Below are 18,550 nucleotides of genomic sequence, written 5' to 3' on the forward strand. Positions count from 1 at the left end.
ACAATTTCAGTCACTGAACATACTACTTTGACCTTGTTAAACTGGTATCTTAAGTTTACATACACAGTAAAGTACAATTGGTAACACTGATAGTTCATGAAATCTACTTCAAAACACAGGAGACCATAATCCTCTCTACAGGCGTTTGAGCTTTTTACATTTTATGCTACCTCGTTTTAATAATTCTTCATACTCTTCCCTCCTTCTGAGAAATGTAAATTCTCTCTCCTCATCAGCTTTGAGATGAAAGCTGTGTGATATTCTGCCAAGGAACCCAAATTAAAGGTGCTCCAGAAAAATCTTTTTTTATAAGCTACACAACCTGATTATGGTACACAGCATCCACTGACCTTGTATGCCAGCGACTGGCAGGACTCCAGTAAGTTCTATGTTGTGCACACAACTACTGTGCAGTGATTCACAAATAAATGTCATGCAATAGGCTGAACTGGATCAGAAGGAGCTTTTCTGGCTATGAAATCGCAATGAATTATGGTCTAGCTACAAATCAGCTGCACAACACAGGAACAGAATCACAGAATCATAGAATCGTCAAGGTTGGAAAAGACCCTTAAGATCATCGAGTCCAACCGTTAACCTAGCGCTGCCAAGTCCATCTATACCATGTCCTTGAGCACCACATCTATCCGTCCTTTAAATCCCTCCAGGGATGGAGACTCAACCACTTCCCTGGGCAGCCTGTGCCAGTGCCTGACTGCCCTTTCGGGGAAGAAGTTTTTCCTAACATCTAACCCAAACCTCCCCTGGCGCAGCTTGAGGCCGTTCCCTCTCATCCCATCACTTGTTCCTGGGGAGAAGAGACCGACCCCCACCTCGCTACAACCTCCTTTCAGGCAGTTGTACAGAGCAATAAGGTCTCCCCTCAGCCTCCTCCAGACTAAACAACCCCAGCTCCCTCAGCCGCTCCTCCCCAGCCTTGTGCTCCAGACCCTTCCCCAGCTTCATTGCCCTCCTCTGGCCACGCTCCAGCCCCTCCATGGCCTTCTGGGAGTGAGGGGCCCAACACTGCAACACAGCACTCGAGGGGCGGCCTCACCAGTGCCCAGTACAGGGGCACCATCCCCTCCCTGCTCCTGCTGGCCACACTATTCCTGATACAAGCCAGGATGCCACTGGCCCTCTTGGCCACCTGAGCACACTGCTGGCTCATGTTCAGTGGCTGTCAACCAACACCCCTTTTCAGCCAGGCAGCTCTGCAGCCACTCCTCCCCCAGCCTGTAGCGTTGCATGGGGTTGGTGTGACCCAAGTGCAGGAACCGGCATTGAGCCTTGTTGAGTCTCATGCAGTTGGCCCCGGCCCAACGATCCAGCCTGTCCAGGTCCCTCTGCAGGGCCTTCCCACCCTCCAGCAGATCAACGCTTCCACCCAATAAGGGCCATACTGCCTAAAACATTAAAGCACTTATCCAGAAGTGCTTCGGTGCTTTAAGAGAGTTCTCTGTTTACACCAACCACTCTATTTTCAGGCAAGGCTTACAAGGTTGAGCCAGCAAACAACTGGCTTCTGGACAGAACCGGCTCAGGTCCAGCCACAATAGCCTTATGTCAGCTTATATCCACTCTCTTCACAGGAATATCAAAGCTGGATCCCTAAACAGTGGTTCTAGCTGAAAAATCCCCAAATAATTTCTAAATCAGTAAACCTAATCATTGTTTTGACAATATTTAGCTAAACATGTTCTCCACAGGTTTTCTGATTAAAGTCAGAACAATTCCAGACCTTCAAAAATGAAGAGATTATTAGCACGTACTGGTGACCAATGTAAAACTTTGGCAAGTCCCAGAACACTTCAAAAATACTTTGAACAACCTCACAAATCACTCAAGCTTCTTCTAATCCAGAAAGCGCAGCTCAATCATATACAGGTGCGTTTTGGTATAAGTACATTAAATGTTCGCTTTGTGAACAGTAGATGAAAACCCACAGCAGTGGATTTTCAGTCTCATAGCAATGCACCGAAAACTACAGGCGGAAAAGATTATTTTTCTCTACTATAAAAAAAAAAAAAACAAACAAAAACCAACATCGTGAAACTCCCTTCATTTGAAAATAAATTCCAGAAAGAAAAGGAGGTGGGACTGGTAAGAATAAGAAATAACAAGTACTTAATTATAGATTTAAGGTATAGGCATAAAGAAATTCAAATCGTGAGAGTGTTTGAGGTTTTGGTGGTGGTGGTTTTTTTGGGGTTTGGGGGTTTGTTTTTTTAAAAAAAAAAAAAACAAACAAAAAAAAAAAAAAACAAAAACCAAAACCCAAAAAAACAACCCACAACCAAAACATGAGATCATTACTCCCTCTATTTTTCAAAGAGGAAAATTCAAACCTGGAATCTTCCATACCTTAGGCAGATTCAAAGTACAATACAGCATCTATCTACATTTCACCTGCAATTTTACTAAATTTTGAACTAGCATGTTGCATGGCTCTCTTATGCACCATTTCTCAGGTGGTGTATACGAAAGGCTGCCCTGTGCTATAGGATCCTCAGAAGAATGATATTAACTCAAGTAAGAAGCTATTTGGTCTGTCCATAAAAAGACAAATTACCTTGCCTTTTTTTTTTTTTTAAAAAAAAATGGAAACCAATAGGTTTAAAACTTCATTTGCCAAATTGTCTTTAATGGCTTTGCCAAAATAGACAAAAATACAGTAATTTATAAATCGTAACACTACCGCAAAACATGTTCTGAAATAGGACAAAATACTTAAAATACTTACTTGAGAAAGCAGATAGAGAGAAACTTGGAGACTTATTTTTGGACGCTCTCCACCCTACGGAAAAAAAGGTTATGAAAAATGCTGATTTATTTATACAAAGTTAAAGCGTTAACGGTGTTTAATATTTTATTTTATTGTTCCACATTCTGCTACAAGATGTTCAGAAAGCACCACACTCCTTAACATTCACTTCTTGTAAACTATTTCAAAGGAAGACTCTCGCAATAAACATAGCCCTTACTCTATATGCTGAAAAAATCGCTGTTGATTACTAACTTTCATAGTCACTTTGGTAATTTAAATTTAACAGATGAGTATCTGAGAAGTATGTTAGTTTTCACTATGCTACTATTCCTTCAAAAGTTACTTCTCAGTTAACATTCATTAAAGTCTGCTCTAAAAATCAGCTATTCAGAAACAATGAAATATTACCCACATAATAAAAATGCGTTCTTGACAGACACTTCTCTAAATCAAGTAAATCACATCGGACAAAAATATTTGAAGTATAACTTGAGCACAACAGCGCTAAATTTATATACTAGTAGTAATGAAAATGTTTCTAAAAATAAATTAGTGATACTTTAAAAACCATCATCAAATAAATTCATCAGTTATCTCAAGAGGTAAGAACAGCCCAATTTTATGATCGCAAATACCTCGTGACCTCATGATAAAAGGCACATCTGCCTGAAAACAGGACAAGCAGACTTTCTGCATGCGTAAACAGAAAGAGTTAGAATAGCTGAAATGAAAGTAAAAGGCACAAAGTCCGCTTCACCCTATTTCAATGGCCTTATCAATGGCAAGACGAGCAGCTGACTGTTATTCAGTCTTCAGTGCACATGCAATACACTGAATTCATTAACTTGCAAGAAACCTGACCTCTCTTTAATGACAGCGTGCTGAAATTCACAAAGCATTGTGTATCTTAAGAACACACACCACTACCGAAGATTAAGAAGGTGGAAGGGAGGGGGGGGGAGAAAAAAAAAAATGAAATAAACCTAACACTGTATTAATTTATTTTTTTTTAAAAGACAAGTGAATACAGGAACCGGTAAAGGTTTTAGAATAACAGTTTCTATTTCATTAAAAATTAGCTTTCCACTAACTTTAAAGGCTATGCTTTAAAAATAAATTCAACTATATCACATTCAAACACAGCTTATCTGCAAATAGAAGAATCAAGTCTCAAAGCCAAAAGTTTGTATTTTCTACCAGGAGTGGATATTTACACCATGGAAAATTTGCGTGTATACTGGAAAAGCTATTATAATCTGCTTTTAACAGGAGACGCGTTACTGTATCAGAAAAGGAAATCACACATCTCCCAGTGTCAGAGAAATTTAAACCCTGTCCCACACTTGCAGCTCTTCTTGTCTCCACTACTGTTAGCATTTAACAACCATGTAATCCAAAACAGTATTTGTTTAGTGAATAAAATTTCATCTATTCTGCCCTTAAATTCAGTCCCAGGGTATTTCCCCTACAGTCAACTTATTGAAGCTGTTTCACGTAAAACACACAAACATAGATATCAACAGTATTAACCCTACTACAGAATACACCTGCTGAAGAAACCATTATGCATACTGAAAGCAAGTAATACCTTTAAGACTTAGTTGTTTGCACGTATTAGCTTACCTTATCTTGATTTACTAAGGAATACACATAGAGGGGAAGAAAGAGCCTATTAAGTAGGTGGTCTGTCAGCACATCATTCAAAAATTCACAATTAATGATAAGGATATCATTAAGGTAATGTAAATGATCAAGATGTTCTGCTACAAGGTCACTCAGTTTGCCCCTGTTTCTGTGCCTGAAAAAGAGAACAGAAAGAAAGTCTCAGATATAATCAAGTGTCAAGGTCTAAAAAACTTAAGGAAAGACTTAATGTGCATCCCTTCCACAGATCACCTTGCACAGATCAACTGCCTAAAGATGTTTTCAACGAAGCCAACTAATGCGGCTAGCAAACAGTGTTCAGGCTTATCTGTGCTTTAGGACGCACATATCAAGTTTTCCCCCAAATTTTCAGAAGCAATGTTTTTACAAAACTTCACTTTCCACTCACAGAGTCTTTTCACATGCCAACCATAAAACATGGTAAGATTTGTTTCCAAAAATAAAAGAAGAAATCTATGTTGTATTTAATGTCTACCTCTTCACTTTAAGAAAGCGAGAAACAGCCTCCCATTCTAAGGTGGGGGATGGGAAGGCAAACCAAGAATAACCTGAACCAACAAAATATTTCTGTAGTCGATAGTGGAATATTACACAGGAATTTCAGGTCTGACAGTTCACATATTAAATAAAGTTCACCTTTCCAGTTTAAATTTTTGCCCTAGAATCTTTCCAGAAAGCTGTTCTACTGCGATGATACACAGAAAAGGAACACGAAAAAGACAAAGTTAATAAGATTGAGAAGCACAAAATACCTTTTGTGTCTTCTGGATATCTACTAAATTTAGCAGAATTAAAACAAAGATAAAGAAAAAGCATGTTGCCAAACACTAATTTACTTGTACAGATATTAGCACAGATAGGGCACACAGGACTAATCACTAGGGATTAGATTCAAAGAATCACTAAAAAACTTTGCAAGAATGAAAACCTTGAACTGTCTACAAGGGAACGTATTCAGAAACTAACTTATCTGGACTACTACGGACAAAATAAGGGGAGTATCAATATCTGGGAAAAGCATTTCCATTCAATACCCAGCATTTGTAAAAGCTTACTCTTCATCAGTCTGCACACAGTTATCCAATTCTATCACGTGGCTTCCAATAAACCAAACGAGGTTGGAGAAATAAGGGACAGCAGTTTTATCTCTAATGTAATGCAGCATAGGCTGGTTGTCCACTGAAGAGAAATTGTTAAAAAGAGAAATCAGTTGCCAATTTTTTATTATTATTTTTTAAGAAATACAACAAATTATCTTCTGAATTTTGATTACATGCTAGCTTTTCATACGCGTATATACCTGACATGAACTTATGCATGAAATGGACATCTACAAAAGCATCATATCAATTCTTAATTGGCTTGAATGAGCCTAATATTGATATATTTACATAGGTCTGAAGATAAACAAATCTAGTGGAATTCAAAAAGGTTTTTTTAGCACATTCTTTAGTAAGAAGAAGAGAAAAAAGCGTAAGAATAAAGCAGTAATGCTGAAAGTCAAGCTAGTTAGACTTACATGACACTGCATTAAGGAACACAGGAATCATCAGTGAAGGAAGGGCAAAAGAAACAGACAACAGTTAACAGGATTAGGAACTGGGAGAGTGACATCCTCCAAAAGGGTTTAAAAAGCTAAAGCACAAAGCATCTAAACTAAAAGATACAGGGTAGGTGTTAGATCAGAATATATGCAAATGGATAGTCAGAAAATTACAAAACCTGAACAGCCGAGCTGTGTTTTTTCAACTCTAACCTTCATATCACTACAACATTCAATGAAAATTCTGGCAAGTACGTTGTTTTACCATAAAAATATTTAGTTACCTAAATATATAAGAAATAGGATAGGAAGCCTGCACTTTGCTCTTTTTGTGAGCTCATATTTGGGTTTACAGCTCCTTGAAGTAGAAAACAAGTACCAAGTGCCCATTTCTCAACATACAAAAGACAGACATTTTGTCCCTTGCAGTCAACACTATAAAGAACCTATCCTGCTATGCAGGCTATCCCGTTATTTGCAAAGCCAATTGTTCATTGTTTTAAAAAAGATCTTATATTCTTCTATGGTGAAGACTGTCATCAAATCACTACTTCTCTTAATTGATAGAAAGTTGTGTAAATTCAAAATGTAATTTAATTTAAAATGGATTAAGGAATAAGAAGCCTTGCACGAACATATTCCATAATACATGCTACCTTACAGCACACTGATTTCAGAGGTAGAAGTTCTGAATACACGCCAATTTTTCCAGAGATCACGGTGGTATTTTCAGTCTATTATGGATCTTATAGACGCCCAGAAAAATTTAGGGGAAGTGACTTTTGGACGTTGTCTAGTCCAAACCCATTCTCAAAGTAGCGTTAACTTCCAAGTTCAACCAGGTTGCTAAGGGCCTTCTTGAGTTTTGAAGATCTCAAACAATACAGATTCCTCAGTTTCTCTGGAAAACCTGTTGCAGTGCTTAACTATTCTCACAGTAAAGTTCTGGGTTCTTTCCTTATGTCCTACTGGAACGTCCCGTACAGGAATTTGTGACTGCAGCCTCCTGGCCTTCACGGGCCACCTCTGGGAATGGTCTAGCTCTTCTTTAGACTGGAATGGCTGCAGGACCTAGGAGCTCTACAATCGTATTCTAATGTACTCCAAATCCAAAAGGAAGGGATGTAGCCAGCAAGGTTACTGCTTCATACATTATAAAGCTCAAGTTCCTACGTAAAAAACACTTGATAGTCTTAAAGCAGTTTGGTTTTGGGTTTTTTTTGTTTGTGTTTTTTTGGCTTTGGTTTTTGTTTTTTTTTTAAAACACAGTCACATTCTGATCCCTGGGTAAGCTAAAGTTGCTTGTGTATGCTTGATACTCTTCTGTTTTTTTTAAACCAGTTTCATCTATCAGGAAACAACACTATTTACAAGTACATACTCTAGGTTTGGGGTTGTTCCATACAAACCAAAATGTGTATCTGAAGCATGTCAACATGCTAAGCTTTTCAATCTCATAAAACAGACAGAAAACCCTTAAATGTAAATAACTGAAACTACAATGAAACAAGCATTTTGTACACATGCCTTTTTTAATATATAAAGAGCATACCTTTGTAGACATTTAAAGTTATAGTCCTAACAGCAATCCTGACCATGCTTTCTGGGTGGTTAAAAAATTTAATAGCTTCAGTGTACAAAGCGAAGTCATTAGTGTGCTGTAACAAGAGGAAAGAAAGTATTTATGAGTTAAGCAAAACATGTACAGAATATTTGTTGGATTCTGTATGAAAAATGTTTTCCATGTATTACTCTGATATTTTTACCTTCTACTTAAGTAATCAAAATGATTTTACAATGCGCAGTCAGCTGCATTTGTAGCTCTGCATTAAAATAAACTGCTTTAAGCCTCAGAGCAGTCCATGTTAACTCTGCTCATATTCAGTGCTTTAATGCCCTCTTCTGGCAAAAAGTGGAATGGAGCGAGGAAAAATCCATTTCAACTTTGGCCTTTGATTACTCAGGCTTTTTAGACTCTGACTAAGCCTCTTAGAACCAACTGGTGCAACAGAAAAGATCCTGTTTATAAAAGCACAAGAAAACAAGGTATAAACACGTTGAATTCTCAGGGAAGTAGACTTCAGAACCACTGAAACAGTCCAACATAACACTAACTTCCAGATTTTTATTTTATTATAGTTGTATGAGGACAAAGACCTTCTTTATCACGCTTTTGCAGATATTCCCACAAATGAGTTCTCAATCACTGATATTACCATTATAAAAATACATGCAGGACATGCTGAGACAAGAGACTAAATAGAATATGTGCCAAATTGCTAACAATTTCTAATTAAACTTCTCTTATACTGCAACTCTTTCTTCACTTACCTCATTATAAAAGAAATGTACGGTATGATTGTTGAGTTTCAGGGAAAGAGTTTTCAAAAATGATATGTAATATGCCATGATCTCCTCATCAGAAAAGTCAAATTTATGGACAATAATAGAATTTACATAGTTATTAGAAAGCAGGTAGTCTGAAAAATAAGAGACATTACACAGGTTAACAGAAAGAAAAAAAATCATTATGCTAACTAGCTGTATTTAAAGTACCAACTAGCAAAAAACTACCTGATGCTTGAAGATCCCAATTTTTAGCCAAACAACTCAAGTGATGGCTTCAAGCGGTAATATAAGGAAATTGTTCCCTACAAAGGTCTTTGCTCCCAAGAACAAGACAACTGAGAATACGCTTCACCTTCCTAAATTTATGTAGGCTTTGCAGCTAATAACACTTAAAACAACTCCTTTCCTCCCAAAGTCATAAACTCTCAAAGGCTTGTATATAACTTTCTCTTCATGATAGTTGTAGAGTACTTTAACTATTAATTCTCTGATTTCTTTACATGTTTCTAAAAACCTTGAGGTAAACGCAAGTGGCTGAAGGCCAGCCCCAATGATGTCAGAACAGTTCCGGTACAAATTATACAACAGAGTTCCACCACATAATCTGCGGCAGCCAGGCGAACATTTCAGACCACAACTAATTTGCTGACTTAAAGAACCCCTTGAAATATGTTAAATGTTTCAGTAGTACCAAACAACTACTTTTGCACTACTGAAAATTTACCTTAAAAGGTATTTTGGAGTCAAATTACACCGTATTTTCACTAGCGTTCAATTAAAAAGAAGTTGAAACTACAATACCCCTACTAGTGGGTCTTCTGTGAAAGGGTATTAGGACTAAATTTCCTTCAGTGAAAGGGAATTCAATAAAATCTCGATCACTTAATCCTAAACAGTTTAAAAGCATCCCCTTACACAGTGATGTTTCATGACTGATGTTCTCAAAAAGGATGTTCAGAGTCTGCAGGAGCTGTACACACACGTAACGACCAGACTTCTGACGCAAGATGTTCAAGAAGAAAACAAACATATTCTTCTCCAAGAAAAAGCTGAAATAAACCAGAGGTGTCGTAAATACAGCAAGTGACTTAAACAGGAACATAATTTTACTAGGATCAGGGACGATTCTAGGCAAGTTTGACAAACATGTTTTACATTTATGAAGAATTATTTCGCAAAGTTTTATCTGTATAACAGAAGACTATCTTCCAAAAACCTTAATACTAACAAGGGCGCTTAAATGTTCAAATTATGCAGAAAAGGGATGTCAAAAAATTAGGGCCTTTTTTATTTTATTTTTGGTATATTCAATTTATCAGGCAGCTTGCCTACTTTGCAATCGTAATTTCGAAGGGGAGAGCCTCTAAATGAAGGTTACATTTTGTTCACTTGCCCCTTTTAAGCTAACACACTTTTTGTTTTCAACACTGTAGACCTTATTTTTGATCCACTTCCCCCCCCCCCCCCCCCCCCCCCAGAAGCAGGCATTTCATGGTTTATTGTACAATTCAAACAGAAGTGAATGCTTGCAGTGTTTTTAAACCAGAAATGCCTGCAATTTAAAGAGACCAGGTGGACTCCTTCCTACCAGGACATCACAAATACATACCTATGAAATTTTTTTTATAGTAACTGCAGAAAAAACTCCTTATTCCTAAATTTCTCCCAAGCAGAGAAGACAGTGAGGAATGTGATGGAGTTACAGTATAGATATGAATAATCAGAATATGTTAATTTTCTTAGTCCACATCATAACCCAATCATGTTGAAATCACCTTGTAAAAATAAAACCAACCACTCCCTAAATAAGCAATTGAAAACACCAAACGCCTTAGCTTTAGTTCTCCCAATCACAAATTGCCTTTATAAAAGAGCACGTGTCTGGAAGCAAACAGCCAAGCAATGGGCATTAATACAGTCAGATTTGCAACTGTGAATATTTGTCTTGAAGTTCATTTTTCTATCATGCTATTTTATGAGGATTAAAATAATATTATATATTAAAATATAAGAACAAAACATCCGAATATCATAGCTAGAATAAGATATCTATTTGTAGCATCTTATATAAATTGAAGTGAACAAATTAAACTCATACGATATTAATAGATGTACTGAGTAAATCTGGGCCCTAAAATGGGTTAGATTTTGTATTTTGCATCAAAGATTTGAGAGTCACACAAAAGCAGTACATGAAAGGGCCTCTGGACTTGGAAGACTTTTTTGTTAACAGAAGCAAATTCTCTGTTTCTTTATACAACAAGAATATGATCCTGCTTACCCGTCTACTACAGGACACAGCTTTCTACCTACATTCATGAAATACAGTCTTGGAAGAGTTAACCTTTTGAACTAGATCTCTGTGCAACTCTAATCACTCTTCAAAAACAAAACCAGAGTCAAAAATGGTTGGAAGTACTTACTCAAATACTGAGCTGTCATTCTGATCCCCCCATATAAGGATCTCTGTTATAGAACGAATAGTCTCTACCAGCAGGTTGCGGTTGTGATCTGTTACTGTTGTATTTTTAGTCAAAACATGATACATGTACCTAAAAGAAAAAATAATTACAAGTAATACGCTATCCTGCCACTTTCACATGCACCATGTTTGTCTTTAGTCACTGTAACTTAATGTAGACGCACACCTACACACACACAATGTCTAATCATTGTACAACTTTAAAATCCTAAAATTTCCTTTTAATATTGATGCAGAGAGAAAAGTAATTGTTAAGCAGAATATGCGACAAACGAAACAAATCCGTAGCTAGCCAGGTGAGTTATGAATGCTTATGCATATCTTAACATAGGACTAGAAATTATGCAATGCTGGTCCCATGGTGCTTCTTATGGCAACCTCGTGAATCTCTTCAGAAATATGTTAAAGTCAAAGGAGCAATGAGCAAGAAAGAAGAGACGTAGAAGAAGGAGGTAAGCACGCAGCAGCTGATATGGGAAAGTGTAATTCTGGAAAGAGGCACATGCAGATCTAACCAGAAAAGTTAGATCCCTTCTCTTGTCTGCAGAGACACTTTACGTCAATTTGATGTTTAATAATCAGGACTGTCAAAGACTATTCATTCATCTTGGCAAAGCTTAACCGTCAGGTCTCTCTGGCCCTTCAAGCATAGAAATACCGATCAGAAAGGTGGCAAATTCCAGCTTTACCATCTCAAAGGACAAGAGTTTAAGGCTATTCAGTAAAGTTTAAAAAAACCATATGTCTATATTACACAGGTGACAGGAAGCCAAGTAAAATTTGAAAGGCTTGTATTTAAGTCTCAGAATTTTGTGCTTCAGTCAAGGAAGCACATTTCTCTCTTTTTTCCCCCAAATAAGATGTTACATCAAAGATTACTTCCCTTTGTCCTAAAAAAAAAAAGGGGGGGGGGGGCAAATTCTTATAAAAGCACAAGAATCACCACTGCTTTTCTCCCTGTTTCGTTTTTTTGCTTCTATACAGCAATAAGGAAAAAAGGATGGATGTAAGAAAGGTGCATAATTATGAAAGTAATTAAATAAAAAATATAACCAGAGAAATTTCATGTCATTTTAAAACTGCAAGAGTTTAGATTACTAAACACAAATCATCTACTCCTATACTGCAATCTGTTGAAAACCAGGAGTAACACCTAAGCATTCAGGCTTATCTGCGCAATATACTCAAGTGTTTGGGAAGGAAGACAGATTTTCCATACTATCAACCTTCCCATGAAAAGTGGAGTTAATCAAAACTCCCAGGATCTATTTTTGGGAAAACAGTCTGTGTGCCCTGACTCTGGGGCAACCTATCATTATTGTTTTGGATTCCATGAAAGTTTGTGCAGTGATTCAGGTTGAAATTTTAGGAATCTTAGTACGATGCAGGAGTTCAGAAGTTCAAGAAGCCCAATTTTAAGCAACAGACTCAAAGACCTCAAGCAGCTAAAGAGAAAAATACCAATTTTGCTAAGCTACTGTAGGGTTCCAAGAAACACTGTGCATTTCCAAAACAAAATTTTGGGGTGTCTGGTTTAAAGTAAGGTTCAGAAGTTTAGGTCAAAAACAGACTTGAAATCACATTTCAAAAAACAGTATTCCCACCAATTTTAACTACACTAAGAAACTGAATCACTACACAGGGCAAACACGCAGCTGGAGATTAAAATGCCATTTAACTGAACGCACATATCAGGCTGTTCCAAATATTTATCAGACTTATGAAGACAAAACAAGATACTACCTAGTTTCAGAACATTTTTCATGATTGAATTCAATCTAAAAAAAAAAAAAAAGTTTGATCATATTTGCAGTTTACTTAAAATTTGGTTTGGGGAACCTTCTTCAAGCACCACGCCGCCACTCAGTTGGCCAGAGCTTCACAGGACTTGTTGTAAGACACAGTCCGTCCTCCTAAGCCATGCAGGAAGCAGAAGCTATTTCAGATAAGTTTATTATGCTGTTATGGTAAAATGCTATATGCTTGCTGATCTTGATATTGCTTAATCATCAAATAACAATTTTACTGTGTTGAGTACTGCACAAGGACACTGAGAGGTAAACAACTCTCAAAAGTTCACAGTTTTAACAAACTTGATATACCGCACGCTCCCTTCCCTCCTCCCCCCCGCCCCCCAAATCAGCAATGCAATAAAGCCTACATCATATTAAGGTTAACCTACCAGACAGCAGAGGAAAGGGGAAGAAAAAGGGAAGAGACGGCAGGAGAGGGAAAGAGATTGGCTTTTCATACTTTCTCTTCAGTAAAAAATTTTCTCTCCCTCTTCATGCTGGTTTTTCCCCCCTCACAAATCAATACTCATTTTCCAAATCCAGAACAGAAACTGCTCAGATTGAAACCATTCTAGGAAAAGTTGATTCCTAACGATCTCCTACAGTCATAACTGCCTGGTCACGTGCCGTACCGTAACAGAAGTCACTAAATAGCAAGTCAAAGAGCACCTGCAAATCCTCTTCGGCTAATCTGAGGATCACCGTTCAAGATTCCTTCTATGGAGACTGACAGCGTGACGGCTCACAGTGAAGATGTGAGAGTTTAAGTCTGACCACCTATGAGAATTCCCGGGGCTTTCTAAAAGAGGACACGGCACACAGGCCCTGCAAAACCTCCCCATTATGGCACTATATGTATTATCAGGGCGGTGAATCAAAAGACAGGGCAAAAACTAAGTCACTGCTCTGAGCATGCATCAGTTCATGGAACACTGAACAGCTGAAGACAGAAGGCAATTAAATCAAACAGTTAATTCCACATCAATCTGTATAGTAAGTATTCTTCCTGAGACAGTTAAAGAGAGTCATTAATATTACACTACTTCACGTATTTTAGTCTATTTATTTGAAGCCATATATAAATTATTGCATCTGTGAACATATATACCTCATTAACAAGTTACATTATGCAAACTTGGGAATAAAGTTTACTCCAACAGCACAGCTCTGGGAATGGGAAGCAGTGGGAAGAATTACATGCTATCAACTCACCTCAGGAGTCTATGGAACATAGAGCATTACAGATGCAAAAAGCAAGAAAGATTTAATAGTCGGGAATACATTAACTCCAAATTAATTTATTTAATATCAACATTATTGCAAAGTTCCTCGATTTGCTAACACACCAATGCACTTAGAGAAAACCTGGGCTTCACTTCTAAGCTATTCCTTTATCTACTTACTTAAAAATGAATGAGAAAGCATGCACATACTTGTTTCTCTTACCAGACATGCAACATACCTTACCATGAGAATATAAAGTATCGCACAAAACCAGTATATTTATCTCAAAGCCTGTCTTTAAATGCTGTTTACAAAGGGGTCAAGTTTGTGCTCCAAAATGCTAAACCCTCGAAGAGGAGGTTTTTGTCATCTCTGTCTATTTATATCTGAAGACTGGGTTCAAACAAACAAAAACGTAACAAAACCCCACCATGCAGGAAGTGTCAAAGCACCTGATACCATCAAAATCAGTGGGAGATTTTGCCAGCAACTGAACAAGACAAAATTCTGACCATTTTTCTGGTAAGAAACCATGCTCAAAGGGATATCATAATAACTCATGAATATAGAGAGCGTGTATTAATGACTTTCCTACTTATTGCTTACAAAAATACACTAAACAGATAAGAGTTTAGGAAGTTAAGCACTCAAATTTAAAAACCCCAGACTTAACCATAACATGCTTGCTTCTTCATGCTGCCTGTAACTATGTAATTACATATTGTTCTCATAGAGGAAACCTGATGTATAGCATGGACACTTCAGGAAATGAATCAGCTGTGAAGCACATCCTCAGCCATACATGTTTATGGACACTACATCTGACCAAGTCATGAGAAATGTTCAGCACCCAGCTCTAATGGTATAAAACCTTTTGTGCAATCAGTATGCAATTAAAATACCAAACGCAGAAGCAACAATGGGAAACACACTCGAAGGTAACAACAGGGCTATGTAAAATGCCTCTTAGAAAAGTAGGAAAAAAAATTGCATCTAGAAACAAAGATACTAAGCTTAGGTTCCAAAGCCTTTCACTTTAGCAGAAACACCAGAGATATTATCAGATGAACTCTTCAGAAATGTTTAAGATGTCACCACTTAAATACTGGGAAAAAATGGCATAAATCCTCTTCATCCATTCCAATGCAAAGTCAAAGTTTGTAGACAAACGGGGAAAGAAGATACAGTTATGCTCTCAAGGAGATCTGAGCATGCATCTGCTACGGTTAGACCCTCCTCAACGGGGCAATAGGAAAGACATGATGGCACTTTAACCATAGGTCACAGCTCCTAAGGTGAGCAGCTGCAGAAACAGAGCACAGCGACTGTCACAGTCAGCGGCTGGAAAGAGCAGTAAGAAACCCTGACCTGCACAAGGACGCCTGGCTTACGTGCAAAGGGAGGCCACAAGAGAAGAACGGGCAGCTCCTGAAAAAGCACTAACTTCAAGTTTGTGCAGCACGACAGACTGTTGCCTAAAACAGCCTTGATGTATTTACTTTTAGAACTGGAAGCATGTTATAAACAGGGCAGAGGACTATATAAAGGGAGGAAGAAAAGGTCTCATTTTAAAATAACTGCTGGATGCCACCTTTAAGAAATGGATTCTGGCCTTGTTTCAGAGACAATCTCATGTAAAGATAAACAAGTCATTTCAGGCCATTTTCACAAGCAATCACTAACATTGTTCCTGTTTTCAGACTATTTAGGCTTTCTTCATTTATTAAGTTATTGACATTCCCTCAATTAGTAACCAATGGGCAGAAAAATACCAAGTTCTCTGAAAAATAATAGTCAGAAGCAGCCAGGCAGTACATAGTACTGTTTCATAACCTCTCTAGATCGCAATTCAGCAAGGTATTAGAAAGCTGGATTAAAGTGTAACTGTTTTCACTAGACCAAGAGACTGTACCAAACCACTTAATACAAACAGCCTCACAATTTTCCTCTAGCCAATCCATTCTACAGCATGTTTGCAGAAAGACTGAAGAGTAAAATTTCAAAAGCAAGCCTCAAACAAACTGCATTAAAGCTGATGGGAAAGGAAGTTCCAGATCCAACATTTACTGACAAAAAGCAGTAACTCTCTCGGTATTAGTAAACAGGTGTATTGGTTACAATCTAGACAATTTAAACTCTACATTATGCATACTAAAAAATAAAAATATTCCCGTAAGGATAGCCCAGGCTAGTTTTGCTCTTGTAACACAGCATAATACACCTTTTATAGGCTAAGCTAACCTGCAACAGCAAGGTTGGTACGTTCTACTCAACTCATTTACGTGGCACACAACATGGGGTTTTGGTGAGTTGAAAAGATGAGAATGCAGACAGCTCACAAGATGGTGACCTTATCAAGACTGACTTCCTTTCGTGACCCCGAAACGAAGGTTCTTTGCCCTTTTTCCTTCTGTCGCTTTACCCACTTCAACCGCCACCCTAGAAAAGCCCTAAATTTCACTTTACCACTAGGTAGCTACCTTTGCTGTTGACACCTAGCTACAAACCGAAATTCATATAGCCTAGCTAAACAAACACTTAAAATACACATAGTCTAAACAGATCAAAGGTCTTGGCTCTCCTTTACATACTACCATTTTCAATTTCATAATTAAAGAAATGACGTGCAGAAAAGCAAACAAACCAAAGCCAGTATTATAGTAGAGAACTATATACTTCAATTCTCAGGTGAGAAGTCAAGCACAAGCCACAACACTTGTAGCCTAATTCCCTTTTGCTGAAAATCAAACACGGTATCACTTTTTCTACCCTCTGTGACCCCAAGAGAACATATGATCACATTTTTCTTGCCTGAAAGATTCTAACATCCTAAAGTCTCCCTCTCACCAGCCTACTTTTTCTAAACTTAAACTCAATGTCTTAAAATTTTATCATGCATCAGCGTTCTTGCTCTATCTTCAAGCGTAATATCAAAACCAGATAGATCTAAAGCTCCACTAGCACTGAGTAGTACCCAATGACTGCCTCTCGTATGTTAAATAGAGCATTCCTAAGTTTATATCCGAGCATGACTTTTTCCCCTTTTCCTGCAATGCCAGATCATGTTGACCTACTAGTCCGACCTACCACGCTTTCAAAATTACTTTCTGCAGTGCTACTGCCTCATCAGTTTTGTATTTATGGACTTGATTTCCCTGTCTTTGGTAAAAAGTAATGCATTTCAGTTAGTCTTGCTGGTTTTGAACATTTTTCCAGTTTAGAGACAAGGACCAGAATCCATAAATCATCTTGATAAAGTAATTGCAAGATCCAAATCTTGTAGAAGTGCATCCTGCTCTTTACGGTCAGACCCCATTCATGTCCTCCTTGTAATCTGACTAATCGTTGAAAACTACCAGCCACTTATTTCTCAATGAGCTACGTATTCACAGTGATTTAATTTAGAAAATGCTTCCCCTCTTAATGACCTCCTTTTCTTGTTCAGTAGAAAGAGAAGCTATAAGAGTGGATGTCATTTTTCTTGCAATAGCAGAACCCTTAAAATGGAACAGAGAATTTAAAATGGTTTTATCCCTTGCCATCCTTCCAACTCTCCAGTGGCAGAGCTAGAAAAAAAACTATTCCACCTTCTGCAGTCAGCAGTAACGCAAGGATACCAGACTCCGGAGACGAACGTCACAATTCTCAAGCTCAACGGCTTTACTCCTGCGCCAGCTGCTGAGCCCTCTAACCAGGGTACACCCCCCGGACCTGCAAAATCAGGGGACGTACCATCCTGACTAGCATGAATCGCTGCTGACTACTGAGATCCACACACCTCAAAAGGTCTATATGGTTTACAGGCTGGGACCAGGCTCCTCGCTTCCCCGTCTTAGCCACTACCAGGAAACGAAGTTCCCCCTCAAGAGGAATGTGATATTTCTTGTATTTACCACTTCTCACACTCTACTCCGCTGAATGAGTCGGTGATGTTATTAAAAGTCAAACAGACACGTATCGCAGCCGTGAGTGTGACATGACATCACGGAACGGCGTCTGCCCTGAAGACATTTTGGGACGAAGAGGCAGACTGCCGTGAGAAAGGCACCGGCCCACGGACAGCCGGTGAACTGCTCCGGGAGCTTTCGGCTCGGGAGAGCTGCGCCAAAACGCAGGGGCGAGGAGCGACCGAGCACCGGGGAGCGCCGCCCGCCGAGCCGCCTCCCTCCTCACCCCCTCGCCTCCGGGCCGCCCCGGCCCCGCAGCCCCCTCCGAGGGAAAACCCTGCCCCGAGCAGCTCCGCAGACGGAGCCCGTCCGCCCCCGGCCCCGGCTCCTACCCTCCGCGTCCCCTCACGACCGCGGAGGGCCGACCGCAGCCCCCCGCCCCGCCTCTCCTTCCCCTCACAGCTGCCCCCGAGCCCGCGGCCGGCTCCGCGCTTACTTGAGGTGGTCCAAGGAGTGGATGCTGCGGGCGGCCTTCCCGTGCCCGCCGCCCACCCAGCTGCGGGAGCGGCCGAACATGCTGGCGGCGAACGGCTGCTGCGGCCCGCGGGGCTCTAGGGCTTCATAGCCCCGCGGGGGAAGGGCGGACGGGGGCGAGCGGCGCCCGGCCGGGCGGCGACCGGGAAGGAGCCCCGAGAGCGGCGGCCGGCGGCGCACAGCAGCGCCAAGGCGCATGCGCGGGCGGGGCACGCTGGGAAGCGCCGGGCCCGCCGTCCGCCCCGGCAGCGCCGTGCGGACTGCAAGTCCCAGCAGGCACCGGGGCGGGGAGCGGGGGGCTGCCCG

The 18,550-nt window shown here is 39.6% G+C and overlaps 1 protein-coding gene across 3 annotated transcripts in view; it reads right to left on the reverse strand.

Moving 5' to 3' along the window:
- CLEC16A (C-type lectin domain containing 16A) overlaps positions 1-18,421 on the reverse strand; it is an 88,758-nt gene extending 70,337 nt beyond the window's left edge. For all 3 annotated transcript variants that reach the window (XM_082314583.1, XM_082314582.1, XM_082314584.1), the window contains exons 1-8: positions 18,207-18,421; positions 10,748-10,876; positions 9,240-9,373; positions 8,307-8,455; positions 7,528-7,633; positions 5,488-5,611; positions 4,391-4,565; positions 2,744-2,797 (exon numbers count right to left, since the gene is read on the reverse strand). In XM_082314583.1, the coding sequence (XP_082170709.1) occupies positions 2,744-2,797; positions 4,391-4,565; positions 5,488-5,611; positions 7,528-7,633; positions 8,307-8,455; positions 9,240-9,373; positions 10,748-10,876; positions 18,207-18,286 (951 nt within the window). In that variant the 5' untranslated portion in view covers positions 18,287-18,421. The remainder of the gene's footprint in view (positions 1-2,743; positions 2,798-4,390; positions 4,566-5,487; positions 5,612-7,527; positions 7,634-8,306; positions 8,456-9,239; positions 9,374-10,747; positions 10,877-18,206) is intronic.
- Between the last annotated feature and the right edge of the window lie 129 nt (positions 18,422-18,550).

Source organism: Platalea leucorodia (genome assembly GCF_965183815.1).
Source record: "Platalea leucorodia genome assembly, chromosome: 5".
In the NCBI taxonomy this organism is placed as follows: domain Eukaryota; kingdom Metazoa; phylum Chordata; class Aves; order Pelecaniformes; family Threskiornithidae; genus Platalea; species Platalea leucorodia.